The sequence below is a fragment of the Alexandromys fortis genome, unplaced genomic scaffold (assembly GCF_014885135.2).
Source record: "Alexandromys fortis isolate MF-2015 unplaced genomic scaffold, M_Fortis_MF-2015_v1.1 scaffold_7, whole genome shotgun sequence".
NCBI lineage: Eukaryota > Metazoa > Chordata > Mammalia > Rodentia > Cricetidae > Alexandromys > Alexandromys fortis.
This window is the reverse complement of record NW_026067920.1, coordinates 21,130,312-21,144,953: the sequence shown is the minus strand read 5'-3', so window position 1 is coordinate 21,144,953 and position 14,642 is coordinate 21,130,312. Positions and strand designations below refer to the sequence as shown.

At 49.5% G+C, this 14,642-nt stretch overlaps 1 protein-coding gene across 5 annotated transcripts in view; it reads right to left on the bottom strand.

The window, feature by feature from the left end:
- Window positions 1-570: 570 nt before the first annotated feature.
- The window catches only part of Sertad2 (SERTA domain containing 2), a 121,875-nt gene continuing 107,803 nt past the window's right edge, over window positions 571-14,642 (bottom strand). For all 5 annotated transcript variants that reach the window (XM_050140869.1, XM_050140867.1, XM_050140866.1 and 2 more), the window contains one exon: window positions 571-5,745. In XM_050140869.1, the coding sequence (XP_049996826.1) occupies window positions 4,791-5,741 (951 nt within the window). In that variant the 5' untranslated portion in view covers window positions 5,742-5,745 and the 3' untranslated portion in view covers window positions 571-4,790. The remainder of the gene's footprint in view (window positions 5,746-14,642) is intronic.

Below are 14,642 nucleotides of genomic sequence, written 5' to 3'. Positions count from 1 at the left end.
CCGTCTCACCAGGTAGCAGTGGCCCAGCCGTCAACCAGTGCCTGGACATCCCCACCCCAGCTGGCCCGAGGATGGTGCGGTGGCCCAGACTGGCATTAAAACATGTTAGCAAAATCGCCATGACAGGAAGACCAGTGACACACGGACACTGGCAGTAGGTGAAGATGACAGAGGGTATGGGTCAGAGAGGCAGCGATGGGAAGGTGTCAGACGGGACAAAGAGGCTGGAGCTGAGGGGACCCCGAGAGGGCCAAGTGGCCTACTGGAGGAGACGAGGTCCCATGGAGAGTGGCCAACAGGGAGAGACACGCTGCACCTCGGGTAGACGGTGAAGCCCAACAGCTGGAAGGGGCAGGGGCTGGTCACAGATTTTCACATCCTGAGTGAAGGTGGGAGACAGCTCAGGTTACAGGCAGGGCAAAGGCTCTGGGCTGCATCAGGAAGGAGAAGGAAGTTAGGGGGGTCTCGGGAAGCCTGTGGAGCAGCAGGACAGGAGGAGCGCGGGGAGAGCAACCCGGGGCTGCACCTCAGTGGACCCAACAGTCACGACACAGTCAGAAGAAAACAGAACACAATCCTTTAACTGTTTATTGTATAATATAAAACTACAAAAGACCTCATGTCCATGTCCACTTAATCTGTCCAACTGTTCGGAATACAGCCTGAATGAACCTACACTGAACACAGCCCTCTGGGTTCTGATGTGACATCTGTAATATTGCATAGAAAAGGCACAGCTCTCAGGTCTGTGGGGGAAAGGTCACACCGACTTCCAACAAGAAGCCCTCCTCGAAATCCACGTCCCCAACAGGTCCCTATGTACACGTTCAACACGTCAGTTGTACATACGGACTGCTTTTCCCTCCCAAGTTCCCCAAGAGAAGTCCAAAAATTGTATTGGCTTTTTCTGCAAGAGCATTTGACCCTGGCTAATCTTCAAGACCCATGTAGACTCATTCTTGGAAGCACTGGAAACAAGCGCACACAGGCAGACGCATACCCGCCGGCATCCCGGGGCGGGGCCGCACCGGAATTAACCGCTTAGAGCTAGGACAAATCAAAGATGCTCTTCTCTCTTTGCTGTTGTCGTCAGAAATGTATAAAGGTCCAATTTGTAAGAGCAAGGTCTCAAAATTAAGACAATTCACACAAAGTAGAGGAACAGTTGCCGCATAAGCAGTCTTTTATGTCTGTCATTTAAGAAGGCTGCCCTTGCGGTATTCATAATTCATTGTTTACCGCAAAGGTGGTTAATAAATTTAAGCTTTAAAAATGATCCGTAAGTTGATACTTTGGCTCTTTGGAGCTTACTTCGTTAAGAAATTTTCCTTGATTGACCTCAGGACGGTTGGGGCACTTCAAGGGGCTATGGCGATAAAAAGCCCAGTTGCTGAGGACACTCGAGCGGTGTGGGAGGTTGTGGCCACTCCTCACCCTTTGGTATGAAGGTGGGTGCCTGTGTGTTGCCCCTTCTGTCGATAAGTCAAAGTGCTACTAAGAAAACTTTAAAAAAATTACCAACCCTTTTATGCTCGATTTTCTTAAAAATTTAGAGGTATTAAAACATCCCCCGCCCACAGCTTTTGCATATTTTAAATCGACCCATACTGGAGATGGGTGAAAATGAGTGTCGACCGTGTATCGGATGCAAAGACAGGGTGGGGGCCGCCTTGGCTCCCCCTTTAATACAGATTTACATTCCTACCAGAAATACATTCCTACCATACATTCTGCACCATACCAGCCAGTTGTTGTTAGAGCGCCACAGTCAAATAAATATATTTACAAAGGAAAACAAAGGAATAAATAAGTTATGGGGAAGCCACCACTCTGCGTCTCTCAGGAGTCTGCTCCCACCTTGCCAGGCCATTGCACAGCACAGTCGTCAGTAACAGCCTCTCGGGCCCTGGCACCCCAGGCCGTCTGCCCGCCTCTGGGTGCCACAAGACTGTCTTTGTGAAGGTGAGCCGCTGCTGCCAGGAAGCATCTGGAAGCATATCCCACACTCAAATTGGGACTTGATCTCACTCTGACTCCACCTCTTCCCTGTTGGGACATCACTTAATATAAATAGGACACAAAGTCAGTCTTAACTCTTGATGGGCTTGCTCGGGTTTCCCAGGCACGACTGGAGAATGCGCGTGTGCCCGCTGCTGCTGGGGAAGGTGATGGTGAAGAACTGGAGTCGGAGAACTGAGTGGGGCGGACACGTCTCTGTGCTTATCTGAACTGTTGCCCAACACAAGGGATCGTTTAAACACGCAATTTGCCAATCCAACAAAAGTACAGTTGTTCTAAGTTACTGTAAATCAGTTTTTGACAATGGCAATCAACTGCTTTGCGCCATTCTTGTTGGGAAGAATGAACACATGTCTAAGCACATGTATGGAGATGTGTGTGGCATGTGGCCAGTTCACAGGGTCCTCCAGTTCTAAAACACAGAGGATGGGATGGGTAGACCTGCTTTCTTCCCGGAAGAAAAGTTCTTCAAATGGACAGGCACAACGACACTTGGAAGCATCAACGACACTCACCTTCCCATATGGTCCCTAGTCCTGCATCAGAGGAAACACATGTGTGATGGTGAGAGGCCCGTATGGAGGGTGCCCGCAGGAGGACAGGTGCAGCGCGATGGGCTGTCCTCACCGCTCTACAGAGCTGGGAAGCAGCCTTCAATCACGTGCACACGGGAAAGGGTAGATTAGAATGTAAAAAAGTATTAATCACACCATACACAAATCTTCTGCCTGGATGAGCAGTTCCTTCATCACAAACACATTTGCTTGCCATGTGCATTATAAAAATAAAACTATCTATGGCTTGTTTAAAGTGCCATTTACAAATTTATCTTTTTAAGTGGCCGGAAAGACCCAATTTTATCCATGGCAAGAAGTGAGCAGAACTGGTGACCGACAACAGTGACAACAAAAACAAAAACAAAATCCCATAATTTAAAATTTTTAAATAAATATAGAAGTTATTCCTAAAGAAGCCGTCTGCATAACAATACAGGTTGTAAGCTGCACTCCATAGCTGAAGTACCACTGCGAAAGGAAGGCCAACAGAAAGGAGGGAGGGCGGCAGACAAATGGGCATGATACACGGAGACAAATACTACAACTGGGGGATCGCTGGAAATAAAGAGCCGCTTTGGGGGTCAGGAGACGGGAGGGCCAGAAACACGCACAGAAATTCCCGTTGTGTATTTGGATATAACGGCTTTGTAAAGTGTGGTTAAATCAGCAGTTGATTAAAGAAAGCAACCAGACTGGACACCAGGACGTAAGGTGGTGGACTGTGGCTCTGGTCACAGATGTTGAGAGAGTGCATCCCGGATGGCTGAGGTGAGTGGAGCTCACTGTGGTGATCACGAAGATGCCATTCGCAGCTCTTAGCAACAGAGGGAACAAAGCTCCAGCAGGGAAGGGACGCAGGGAAAGGCAGTTCAGCCACATGATGGATGCCTTCCGGGGAGAATTTCTTCTTTAGGAGCCCTAGCACTGAAGTAGGGCTCAGCTCCATGAAGAGGTCAGTTGCTTGTTGTAAAATTGTTATGTAAAATTGTGGTCTCATCATAAAAGCTATGCCCAAGGGGTAAGACTGGGGTTTGCATTTTATAAAATTAAAATAAAAACAATTAAAAGAGCAAACTTGGCATAAATACAGTCTTTCTCCTACTCCCCCATCCTTGAGACAGGGTTCTCACTGTAGAGCTCTGGCTGGGCTGGAACTCACAGAAATCCACCTGCCCCTGCCTCCCAAGTGCTGGAATTAAAGGGGTGTGCCACCACAGCCGGCCGCGAGTACACTATTACACAAGGTGCTATAGCCTCTGCTCAGAAGAGGGAGCTAAGGAGACCATCACATCAACCCCAGGATCCGCAGCCATCTCCCCCACAACGGCTTACTGCAAGTCTGATGAGCAGACAGGGCTCTGGCTTTGGACGTCACAGTACTGGCGGGTGATCGTGCCAAGGGCTGGTGCTTGTGAAATTTGGGTGTCAGATCACCTGGCCCTTTATTAAAGCGCTGTGTGTGTTTGCATTTGGGGACATCGACTGCAGATTGATTTGATCCAATTTTCTCTTGCACCATACACATATAAAACATTACGACTCTATAAAAGTACAAGTGCAACTTGTACAGCTTACGTTTGCAGGAACTACGTGAGCAAATCCTATCAAAATAGCTATCTCATAGGTATAAACAGCATTTGTTCTTAGAAAAACAATATCATAAACGGCAGAATCTGTACAAAAATAGAAAATAAATTTGGGCAGCAGTTTTCTAAACAGCCATGTAAATGCAACACTTACGAGTAGTTAATGCCTCTAAAAAGGCGGAATTGCCAAGTCAACTTATACAGGGCAAAACGCCAGGAAAGGTACTGAGATTATCCAAATAATATAGATATATATTCTTTTTTTAACCTCTTGCAATAAAACTTATAGAAAAAATAGACAAATATGCACACGCAATTTACAGCTTTTCCAACGCGATCCTTGTGCTTCATTTGAACTGCTCATGTTCACCTTTCAGCATTAGCGACAGTCTTCAAACGTCTCCTCTCCTAGGCCAGGGCAGCGGGTCTCTGCGGAGCCCACGCAGAGAGTGTATTAAAAGTGGTCATACTCGAATAAAGGCACTCCAACTCTGCTCAAAGAAAATACTAGTGTGATCCGTTTGTGAAGTTTTCTTTTTCTCTGAAAAAGGCAAGCAAGGGTACATGCACAGTGCGGAGAAACTGTCAGGGCGGCGGGGGCGCTTGCAGGGCCTGGCTAGGCACAGTCTTAGGACCCGACAAGAACCTCCATGATGTGGTCTAGCTCCGTGAGATCCATTTTGAAAGGCTGACTTGGGGCGACAGGCTGGCTGCTGTAGGGGGCCAGGGTCTTGAGGAGGTCGTCAGCTGACACGGGGGCCATTTTGGAGGATGTCCCTGATGTGGATGTGCAGGGGTCGAAATCGTACATGGATGTGTCAATGTCAGCAAACAAGATGTCGTCCAGGGTCAAGTCTGTCAGGAAACCTGTGGACGTGGTGATTTCAAAATTCCCAGGCAGCGAGTCCATGAATCGTGAGTCATCCGGGCGGCCTTCATGCGGCCCCTCAGGCTTCTGGACGCCAGACTCACTGGAGGTTCCTTTGGGGCTGTCGGGCGCCGCCGACGTCACGACAGCCTCTGTGGAGGTAGATGTGGGGCAGAGCTCCTCGATCTCGTCCAGGGCGGAAGAGAAGCTGTCCTTTTCCGGCGGGAGGGTTGGAGGAGAGAGTCTGGGAGGAGCCGCGGCGGCCGGCCCGGCCGGCAAAGTGCAAAAAGTGTCGTCGTCCTCTAGCAGGGAGGCAGGGGTGAGGCAGGCCTCCAGGGGTGCAGTGCTTCCTGGGTCACAGGGGTGAGCGGGAGGCGCGGCCGGGTGCGTGAAGGCAGGTGGGGCCTCCCTGCAGCTGTCACCCAGCGAGGGGCTGGGCTGGGAAGAGGGGGTGAACGCAGGCCTCAGGCTGCCTTCCTGCTTGAGTTCCTCCTGGATCCGCCTCAACATGTTGTTAATTAAGACAGTCTTCTGCAAGCTGGGCTCCGTCAGGGGCCTGTGGTTGTACAGTTTCATAAGGGAAATGTTGAAGACAGTCTGACGCTGTAAGGTGTAGGACGCCCTGGATGGACCGTCGGAGGGGGACACGATTTTGCCTTCCAGCCCATCTTCATGGTCATCAAACTTCCGCTTCCCTCCTTTACCCAACATATATCTACAAAGGAGAAAGACAGGAAACAGCGTGAATCGCATGAAGGCTAATTTCCACCGTGAAAAAAGACGACAGCTTAGAGGTTAGGTCCTCAGAGCAGGTGGACTCACGGGGTAGACCCCGTAGACAGAGAAGTAGGACATCCACCCTTGTCCGCCTGCAGAGCAATTTTTACCACTAGGTAATCCTGGCCAACGTTCTGCGTGAGTAATGTGTACAACACGACGCAGAGAAGTTAGGGGTTACCATGGAAACCATGGTTTTGACTTTCTCAGCTCATGTGCTTGCATTCCCATGCCCAACATTATCACACAGGTTCACCCTCCCTCCCCCAAATGCATTTATTTTTAAAGCTCAGGAACATACAACGCACAACCTCAACAGACAGAGGTGTTAGAAATCACAGCTTGAACACAACTCCAACAACTGAAAGCATCAAGGGAGAGAAGGAAGAGCACATACAGCTTTGGTAGAACCGTGTGTGCTTTCAAAATGCTTCTCCTTCCTCACTATGCACAGAGCCTTCCTGCCTGTCGGGGGACACGTGGTGAAGCTAAGTGACCACAGAGACTGAGCGGCCGCTGCCTTTCATTCTAGACTAAGTGGAATGCATGTTTCCCAGCCCGGGTTTCTGCCTGGCTCTGTCTGACAGCAGACAGCTGGGGATGAACATGACTGCTTTGCTTTGAAGCCATCTGCTTTGACTGTGAGCCCTGCTCCTTGGGTACCAGAGACCTGTCATAACCAAACACCTACCGTGACCTGTGTACGACACAGAGACCTGGGTGTCTGAAAGAGGTAAGGTTTTTATATCCTAGACCTTGAGAATCCACTGAAGGTCACAGTGAGGTCCCGTTCTGAATACTGCTGCCTAGCTGGCGGTCACTATTGCAATAGCCCTTCCTAGTCCCCCGCCACCCTGCCACCCCTTTCAGAAATGCTGTGGACACAAGCTCTCAGGACCAGCCCTTGCCCCACAATCCTTACTGTCTTGTTTTTGTTTCACATTTTGAGGCAGACTTTCAATACAAATCTTCGGACTGAGTTCTTAGATGGAACTCAAAATCCTTGTGCCTCAGCCTACCAGGCCCTGGGTTTCTGTCTACTCACCACCGTGCCCAGCCCAACCTGGCTTCCTAACCACTTCTCAGAGTAGGAGGCGTGGCCTCACTAAGCCGGGCACACTGCTCACTGCTCTGAAGCACTCAGCCTTGGAGCCAGCGAACCCTCTCCTCAGGCGCTTGGCAGCTACTTCGTTTTCCGCCAGCTCTCACCCCTTCTCTAAGACACACTCCACGGCTGTGGTCTCCCAGGTGGGAGGAGTCACCGCACCAACTTCCCCTCTGTCTCACAAGTCTTTTGAGTTTCAAGTCTGGTCCCCAAAGGAAAGGCTAGCAGAAGGAATACACCCCCAGACATCCTGGAGGCCAGGGAGCCTGGCACACGACCCCACGGAGGATTCTGACTCCTGGAGGGAGGCTGACACAGCTGCAGCCTGTCCACGCCAACGCCGCTCTGAGATCTGTCGCTGCTGCTAAAGAATGTGGAATTACTGGATGAAACCGCTTCCCTCATTTCGTAAGCATTAACAAAGATGGGTATCAATCATTAGGACCAAAAACCAAAGACAGCAATCAATGCAACTGTTCGGTGAGACAAGGAGGGTCTGATAAAGAACCGCTGGCTTATCCCACCTCTCACAGACTCCTACCTCTAGTGAGTCTACTGCCTGTCTGCTCTGCATGGGACACTTCCTCGGGAGTATCTGTACTCATTTAAACTTGATAAACCAGAGAAGAGATAGTCTTACGTCACCCTGCAAAACAATGCATCAGAGGCGTCACCAGACAACTGGATTTTGAATTGTATTCACATTTATATGTGTATCTGCTTACAATTAAAGCATTTAATACTCTCAGAAAAAAAATATTCCTTTGACTAAACAGCTTTGGAAATGCATTTAATTTGGACACAGCACTATCTGATCTGTTAGTTATCCTGTGATCAGGCCACTTAAATGTGTAAATGTACAAATATGTACACGCACACCCCAGACCAGCATTTCTGAAACCACTGTCCATAGGTGGGGCTAGCCTGTGAGCTGGTACCCATTCAGATGACGTAAGTAGAGGCACTGTATTACTCGGGGAGAGGCTAGCCTGTGAGCTGGCACCCACTCAGATGATGTAAGCAAAGGCACTGTATTAGGGAGGCTTATAGCAAACTACACAGTGGCTGTTGGGTCTGCAAATCTACCCCACAACACAAGCTTTTACAAGCTTTTTTTTTTCCATTTTCCTTTTACTTCACTTTTCAAATAATTGTTTTTATGCTTTACTGAAATTCACTAATTCACAAATGACTGGGTAGAGGTGGGGCTATCAAGATGGCCCATCAGCACGGAAGTTTGAGAAACACTAAAATACAGTCAAGACCAAACCAGAAACTCACTGCCATTTGGCACTTTTACTGATCTTCTCCAGTAAAGATGACCTTCGGTATCAGCATGTAGACATCCAATCGTTAATATAAAACTGAGCACAGGCTTGTGACCAGAATACAACAGCACTGCCTATAGTTTTTGCTCCTTCCCTTCCTCCCTCCTTTATCTCCCTCTCTGTATTTTTTAGATGAGATCTCTGCCAACCAAACTGATCGAAACTTTTAGACTTAAGCAATCTGCGTCTTAGTCTCCTGTCTCTCGGTCACAGACACACGGAACACAGTACTTTTTCAACAACACACTTCTTTATAAAAGTCCATGCCTTTGATCTCGGTAGATCGGTGAGGTCAAGCCAGCCAGCCAGGGCTCCTCAGTGAGACCCTGGTTTTGTCTGTTCATCTGTTTGTTCAGAGTGTATGCATGTGTGCACATCTGTGGGGGTCGGGCATGGTTGCTGGAGTGAGTTCTGTGCTTCCACCACGGCTCACACAGAGATTAAGGCTCTCAGCACACACTCTTCAATGAGCCATCTTGCTGGCCTACTAATACATTTCTTTAGAAATAATTGTCACTTCTACAGAAGTCACACCTACAGGCTGGAGAGATGACTCAGGGTTAAGAGCACTTGTTATTGTTGAGACCCAGGGTTCAGGTCCTAGCACTTCCATGGTGATACACAGCCATCTCTAACTAGTTCCAGGGGGCCTGATGCCTACCTCTGACCTCATGCCCTCTTTTGACCTCCAAGAGCACCACCAGGCACACAAATTGTGCATATATACACATGCAGGCAAGACACTCACACATAAAAAATAAGATAAATCTAAAACAAACAAAAGAAACCCACACTCAGGCGTGTGATGCTGCAGGCATTTAGCAGAATTCCCACAGCTGAACGGCATCTGTGGAGATGTTTTCAGTGTGAGAAGCAGCTAACTTCCAATTAGAGTGAGCATCTGGCTGGAGCTGCATGCTAACCCTGGTGTTGAGGAAAGCCTGTAGAGGTACCTGTTCTGCTGTCTTCAACAGGAGGGTAAAGGGACCCATATGCAAAATCTGTGACCAGGACCAGGTAGACAAGTTGAATCTTGGGTGCTCTTCACGTGTGTCTTTAAGGACCTCTGGTGGACTATGTCTCAAACAGGCTTGTTTCCATGTTTCTGTTTTGTATTGGAATCAAATAAAAATGGCTCCCTGCACCCAATGAAACTGCAAAATGTACACAATCTAGCTAAGCCATATAGTAAAGCAAAAGTGTAACAAAGCTGACCGGAGCATCCCCCCAAATCTGACTGATACAAGGTAACAGCCTTGCTATTCGCTGGCTCAGAGAATTTCCAGCTCCAAGGAGACCTGGCTTTGTGTGCTCCAACTCCTTAAGCAAGCTATAACTCAAAGAAGACCGGGCATGCTCTCAACAGCCAGACAGCAACAGCCAGGCACACGCACGGCCCTGCTGGTTGCTTTGGGCCTGGCGCAGGCTACTGGGCAGGGTGGCTGGCTCTTCAGAAGCCTTTCTCCTCAGACACTCAGAAAAAATAACAATAGCTCTTTAAGGGAAGTTGGAGAGGCACGTGACCTCTCAAAGGCCTCACAAGGGGCAGCCTGCTGGAGCAGTAGCTCGGGCTCATTAAGGGATTCCTGGGAAGGTTAGGAAGGGCTCCAGAGTCACGGCCCTCTAAAGGGACGCAGGCTACTAGCTTCCTTGCTGAAATACCTGGGCTTTGGTGCTCCACTCTGTCCCCTCCCTCAGCTTGCAAAGAACCAATCTACCCAAAGAGCAGAGGAGCTCCTAAGGTTTGGGCTAAGTTAGGACACCCCATGGGGGTGAGGGGTGGATGGCCCCTCCTTTCCTCTCCTGCTACCCAAACCTAAAAACTATCCACAATTGCTTTTCTTCTGAATATCTAGTGGCTCTTACTGTAAGGTTGGAGATAAAATGCGACCCCTTCCCAATGGTTAGGAACAAACTCTGGACATTCGAGACTCAAAGCAGCCTCACTCACACTGGGTAAGCGCTCAGACACGGAGCTGTACTGCCCCCCCCCCCCCCCAGTCAGTATTTTGTAAAGCTGATCTAGCAAATACTAACTGCAGAAAACTAAAATGTAATCGTAAAGGACAAACACATTGGTAGGAAAGAAACAAAACTGAACTGTGTGAGGCGTGGTCTCTAGTGCACAGCTTCTCACAGGACACCCAAATGCTCCAAAGCTTTGTTCTAGTTAATCCTAGCACTGGGAAGGCAGAGGCAGATAATCTACTCTGAAAACACAGCAACAGAAAAAAGACAAGTGTCAGTACAACTTTCCTCAGAAGACAAAGGTCTAGACTCTCAGACAATCAGAAGACTGTGATCTGCTACCCACGGTCCCACCACTCCCGGCCCTGAGAAAGTCACAGGGTATGGGAGGGGCCTGCAGCAACCTGAAGGAGCAGCAGAGACCCTCTGGAGCCCCCTCGGCCATTTGCATGTTTGTCAACCACCTCCAGAATGTAAGACCCCTAGGGGCATAAGAGGTTCATTCTGTCACCTCAGTACTCAGCTCAGGGCCCCTCCCTGACACCAAAATCTTCCTCATTAAATGAACAGTTAAGGGGAAAAAATGAAAAGACAAGAGCAGAGAAGCGCAGGGCAGAGGAGCGTGGGGCGGAGCAGGGATGTCTGTGGGTGGAGGAGTGCCTGAGAGGCCACCAGAGGAGAAGGCTTGTGGGCCTTCGGGCAGTGGGGAAAGAGATCTCCAGCCGGGAGACCCCACCCGTGCGTGAGTCCCTCACATGTACCCTAGTCTCAGCTTTCGGCTTGTTCAATCCTAGATGCTGGGCTCTAGGAATCTGTGCTCCCTAAGTTTCCAGTGATGCTGGATCGTGATCGCTGAGATCCACGATTTCCCCTGGTCTCTGCCAGGCCACCTCTCTCTGGGCCCGAGCACAACACTACTGTCCTGATGGTGAAGACCCCTTTCTGTTCTAAGCAGGCAGGGTGAAAAACAACGAGCAGCACTTTAGGATGACAACGGACAAGCAACCGTCCAGACTAGAGGGAACGCCTCATGCTCAAGATTCAAAGATCAAAGTCGTACCTGGGTTTAAGGGGTGACATCCCAAAGCTTTTATTTTTAAGGCATTCAGATGCCCCCCTCCCGTGCAATGTGAATTTAATTCTTTCCAACTATTCAAAAATGATATTTTTCTTTTATTTTTAAAATCACTGTCTTTTAATGTTATTTGGAATGTCAAAATTAAACATCTATGATTGCCGGGCGGTGGTGGCGCACGCCTTTAATCCCAGCACTCAGGAGGCAGAGGCAGGTGGATCTCTGAGTTCGAGACCAGCCTGGTCTACAGAGTGAATTCTAGTACAGGCTCCAAAGCTACACAGAGAAACCCTGTCTCGGGGGAAAAAAGGAAAAACAAAACCAAAATAATCTATGATTTTGTGGGATAAATAGAAAATCTTTTACAAACAACCATTTGCAATCCCACCACCAAAACACCTGCTGTCTGTCACCTGCAGGCTTCCCCAGCCCATGCTGCAGGGCTTCCTCGCTGACACCTGCCGACTGCTGGACTATGGAGCCCTGTCCTGCCCACCAGGACTGGCAGACTCCGTGCCAGTCAAAAGGAGATGTAAAAGTTTGTCTTAACTCAATTCATTACAAACAATGGCCATTATACCTGACAGGAGAGACACACTAAGATTTCTTTCACTTCTTACTCAGACAGGGTCAAAACTGATACCTGAGTCCCAATTTCAAAGCAAGGAGATGACTGGACAAGACAGAACTAATCTCACATCCAATTAAAGCATCAAAGAATGCCTAAGAGTAAGCAGCGGCACCTGGCCATCAGAGCGGGGAGGGCTAGGGGCAGTGCTCTGATGAGCAGAATGAATGTGAGCATACTTAGCATCCCGGATGTGGGCAGGTTAGGATGAAAGCGGACTTGGGCAGTCATCAGTCACCATGGAATACCCCGGGGCTTGACTGATTGCTACCTTGTACACATTCTAAATGGCGTGCACCAATTTCTTCTGTAACTCAGAACTCAGGGTTTGCATTTTCCAGAGATGTAGTATAATTAAGTGACATGGTTTTTCTTTTTTCAAAAAGATTTAATTTGTATTTATATGTATGGGTGTTTTTGCCTGTATATGTCTGTGAACCACTTTCATGCCTGGTGCCCACAGAGTCTAAAAAGCGTGTCAGACCTCCTGGAACTAGAGTCACAGACAGCTGTGAGCTGCCACCATGTGGGTGCTGGGAATCAAACCCGAGTCTTCTGAAGGAGAAACTACTGCTTTTAACCATGGAGCCATCTACTTCTCCAGCTTCCATGACGTGGTTTTCAGAAGGCATTTACACCGCCACCCTAACAGTGGGGTCGTCAAGAAGCCACTTCAAAGAGGTTGCCGGTCTGTGAGGCTGGCCACATTCCCTGTCACTTCCTTCTTCCTTATACAGGTTCAGTGTGGCCACTGTGTGACCAGGGACTGCTGAAGAGACCGACAGCGTCAACGCTGACCCCCACCACCCCAGGTCTCTACGCTAATTTATTACTTGTGACGACAAAAAGGAGCCAAGAAAGAGAAGGTTCCCAAGAGAGCGTGAGTGATTTCTCGCCTGCATCTGTGCTGCCCGGCTCTCAGCTCTTGTCTTGGAAAGCTGCTCTTGGGTCAGTGACAGGGAAGGGTGCTCCTAACTAACTCAACTCTACAGCAGAATTCGGGGTCTCGGCACAGAGAGTGAGTGGCAGTCCAGGGGAAACTCCTGGCAAGAGGGTGGACCACCTCTGGCTGAGTAGACCTAACACTCCAGCTGTGCCTAGCCGGTCACCTGGCCCGAACCACCTCTAGGAAGTCAGCTCACATCTTTCTTGGCAGCACTCGGGAGGCAGGGCTCTGTGAGCTCAAGGCCAGCCTCGTCTGGGGAGCTCCTGGCTGGCCAGGGGAGACCCTGGCTCAAACAAACAGCCAAGGAGACTGGTAGAGGATGTTTTCCCTTTAATGAGAAACTACTCTTCTTTTCTACCCTTTCCCCCTCAGCCCAGCCCCTCCCAGTCACCAGTCACCAGATCCGCGGCCATTTCTGAGGCCCAGCCAGGAAAGTAGAACTCTTCCTCTTTCTCTCTGCCTTTCCCTCAGAGGCTGGTTAGAGACTAAGTGTGCTTTATTCTGATACTCTGGGCTTCCTTATTCTTTCTAAAGCTGGCCTCCGTGTCTGCCCACCATGTCAGCGGAGGCCATGGCTGTGTCTCTCTCTTCCACTCTCTTCCTAGAGTAGCTGCTGATGTTTATAACTTCTCTGCCCTGGGGGTGTTGCTTTAAACTCTAATAAGCATCCCTGAGCTTCTTACCTTTTTTATTAATGAGACTAAGACCCCCATGGGGGGGCACCCTGTTTCCACTCTAACAACAGTGGCTAAGGTTGGGGGTAGAAACTGCAGAAACAACTTCTGAAACAGAATCTTCTTGGTTCCTGATCTTCACGCCTTTGATGTCCTGTTTTGAGGTGGTCCCTGACAGACACCCCTACCAGCCTGGCCTTCCCTGGCGTGAGTCACTGTGCTGTGGCGGCAGCAGCTGGCAGTGAGGAAAAGCCCTGTCCTGCTTCAATGGGGAACCACACTGGCTTAGACAGCTCTCCACACTTAACATGTTACACCATGAAGAACACCTATACTACGACACCTGATCATATCTAAGCTTTTAACACAAAGCAGTGCCAGAACAAAAGATCACACTGCAAGGGAAGTGGTCGTCAGGGATGCTGCAGACCCAGAGAAGCTCAGAGAAACAGACCAGCCTCCAGGTCCTGGGCGGTCGCTGGGCACAAGTGCACATGATAGGTGGGCATGGCAGCAGGCAGCCTTCAGACACCAGTGAAGGCCCAAGGTCAGGGGAGCACCAGCAACAGAGCTAACAGCCCACAAGGGGAAGAGGCGCTGTCACCGGCAGACAGGGGAAGCCGGCGGCACTCCCACCCTCCACCATGCTGGCAGCAAACTGTGAGGCTGTAGGAATCGGGAAGACCTTATTTTTAAACCAAAGCCTACCCAGGGTTTCAGAGGTCTCTGCAGTAACATCCATGCTAATTGGTAAGTAAGACAAAGCCTCCCCTAACGAATCAGCGAGGTAATTATAAAGTCACTCTCTACATCAGCCAGTCCCCCGTGCTCACCCAGCCTGCTGTAACCCGACACCCGCCCGCGGCTCCACTCAGCCTGGCCCACAGTCCCGCAGGCCAGCCTGCCCACCCAGCCCCGCCGCAAACTCACAGCCCTCCTGAGGGCCCCCACAGGCCAGGAGAGGAGCTGAGCTGCCCCGAAGGCCAGCCTCCATGCATATTTAGGCAAAAACTTCATAATGCGGGGTTGTTTTCTAATGTCCACATTGTAATAAAATTTAGCTTTCCTCTTGGGGTTTTTCACACGCCTCTATTAAACTGGATACGATTTC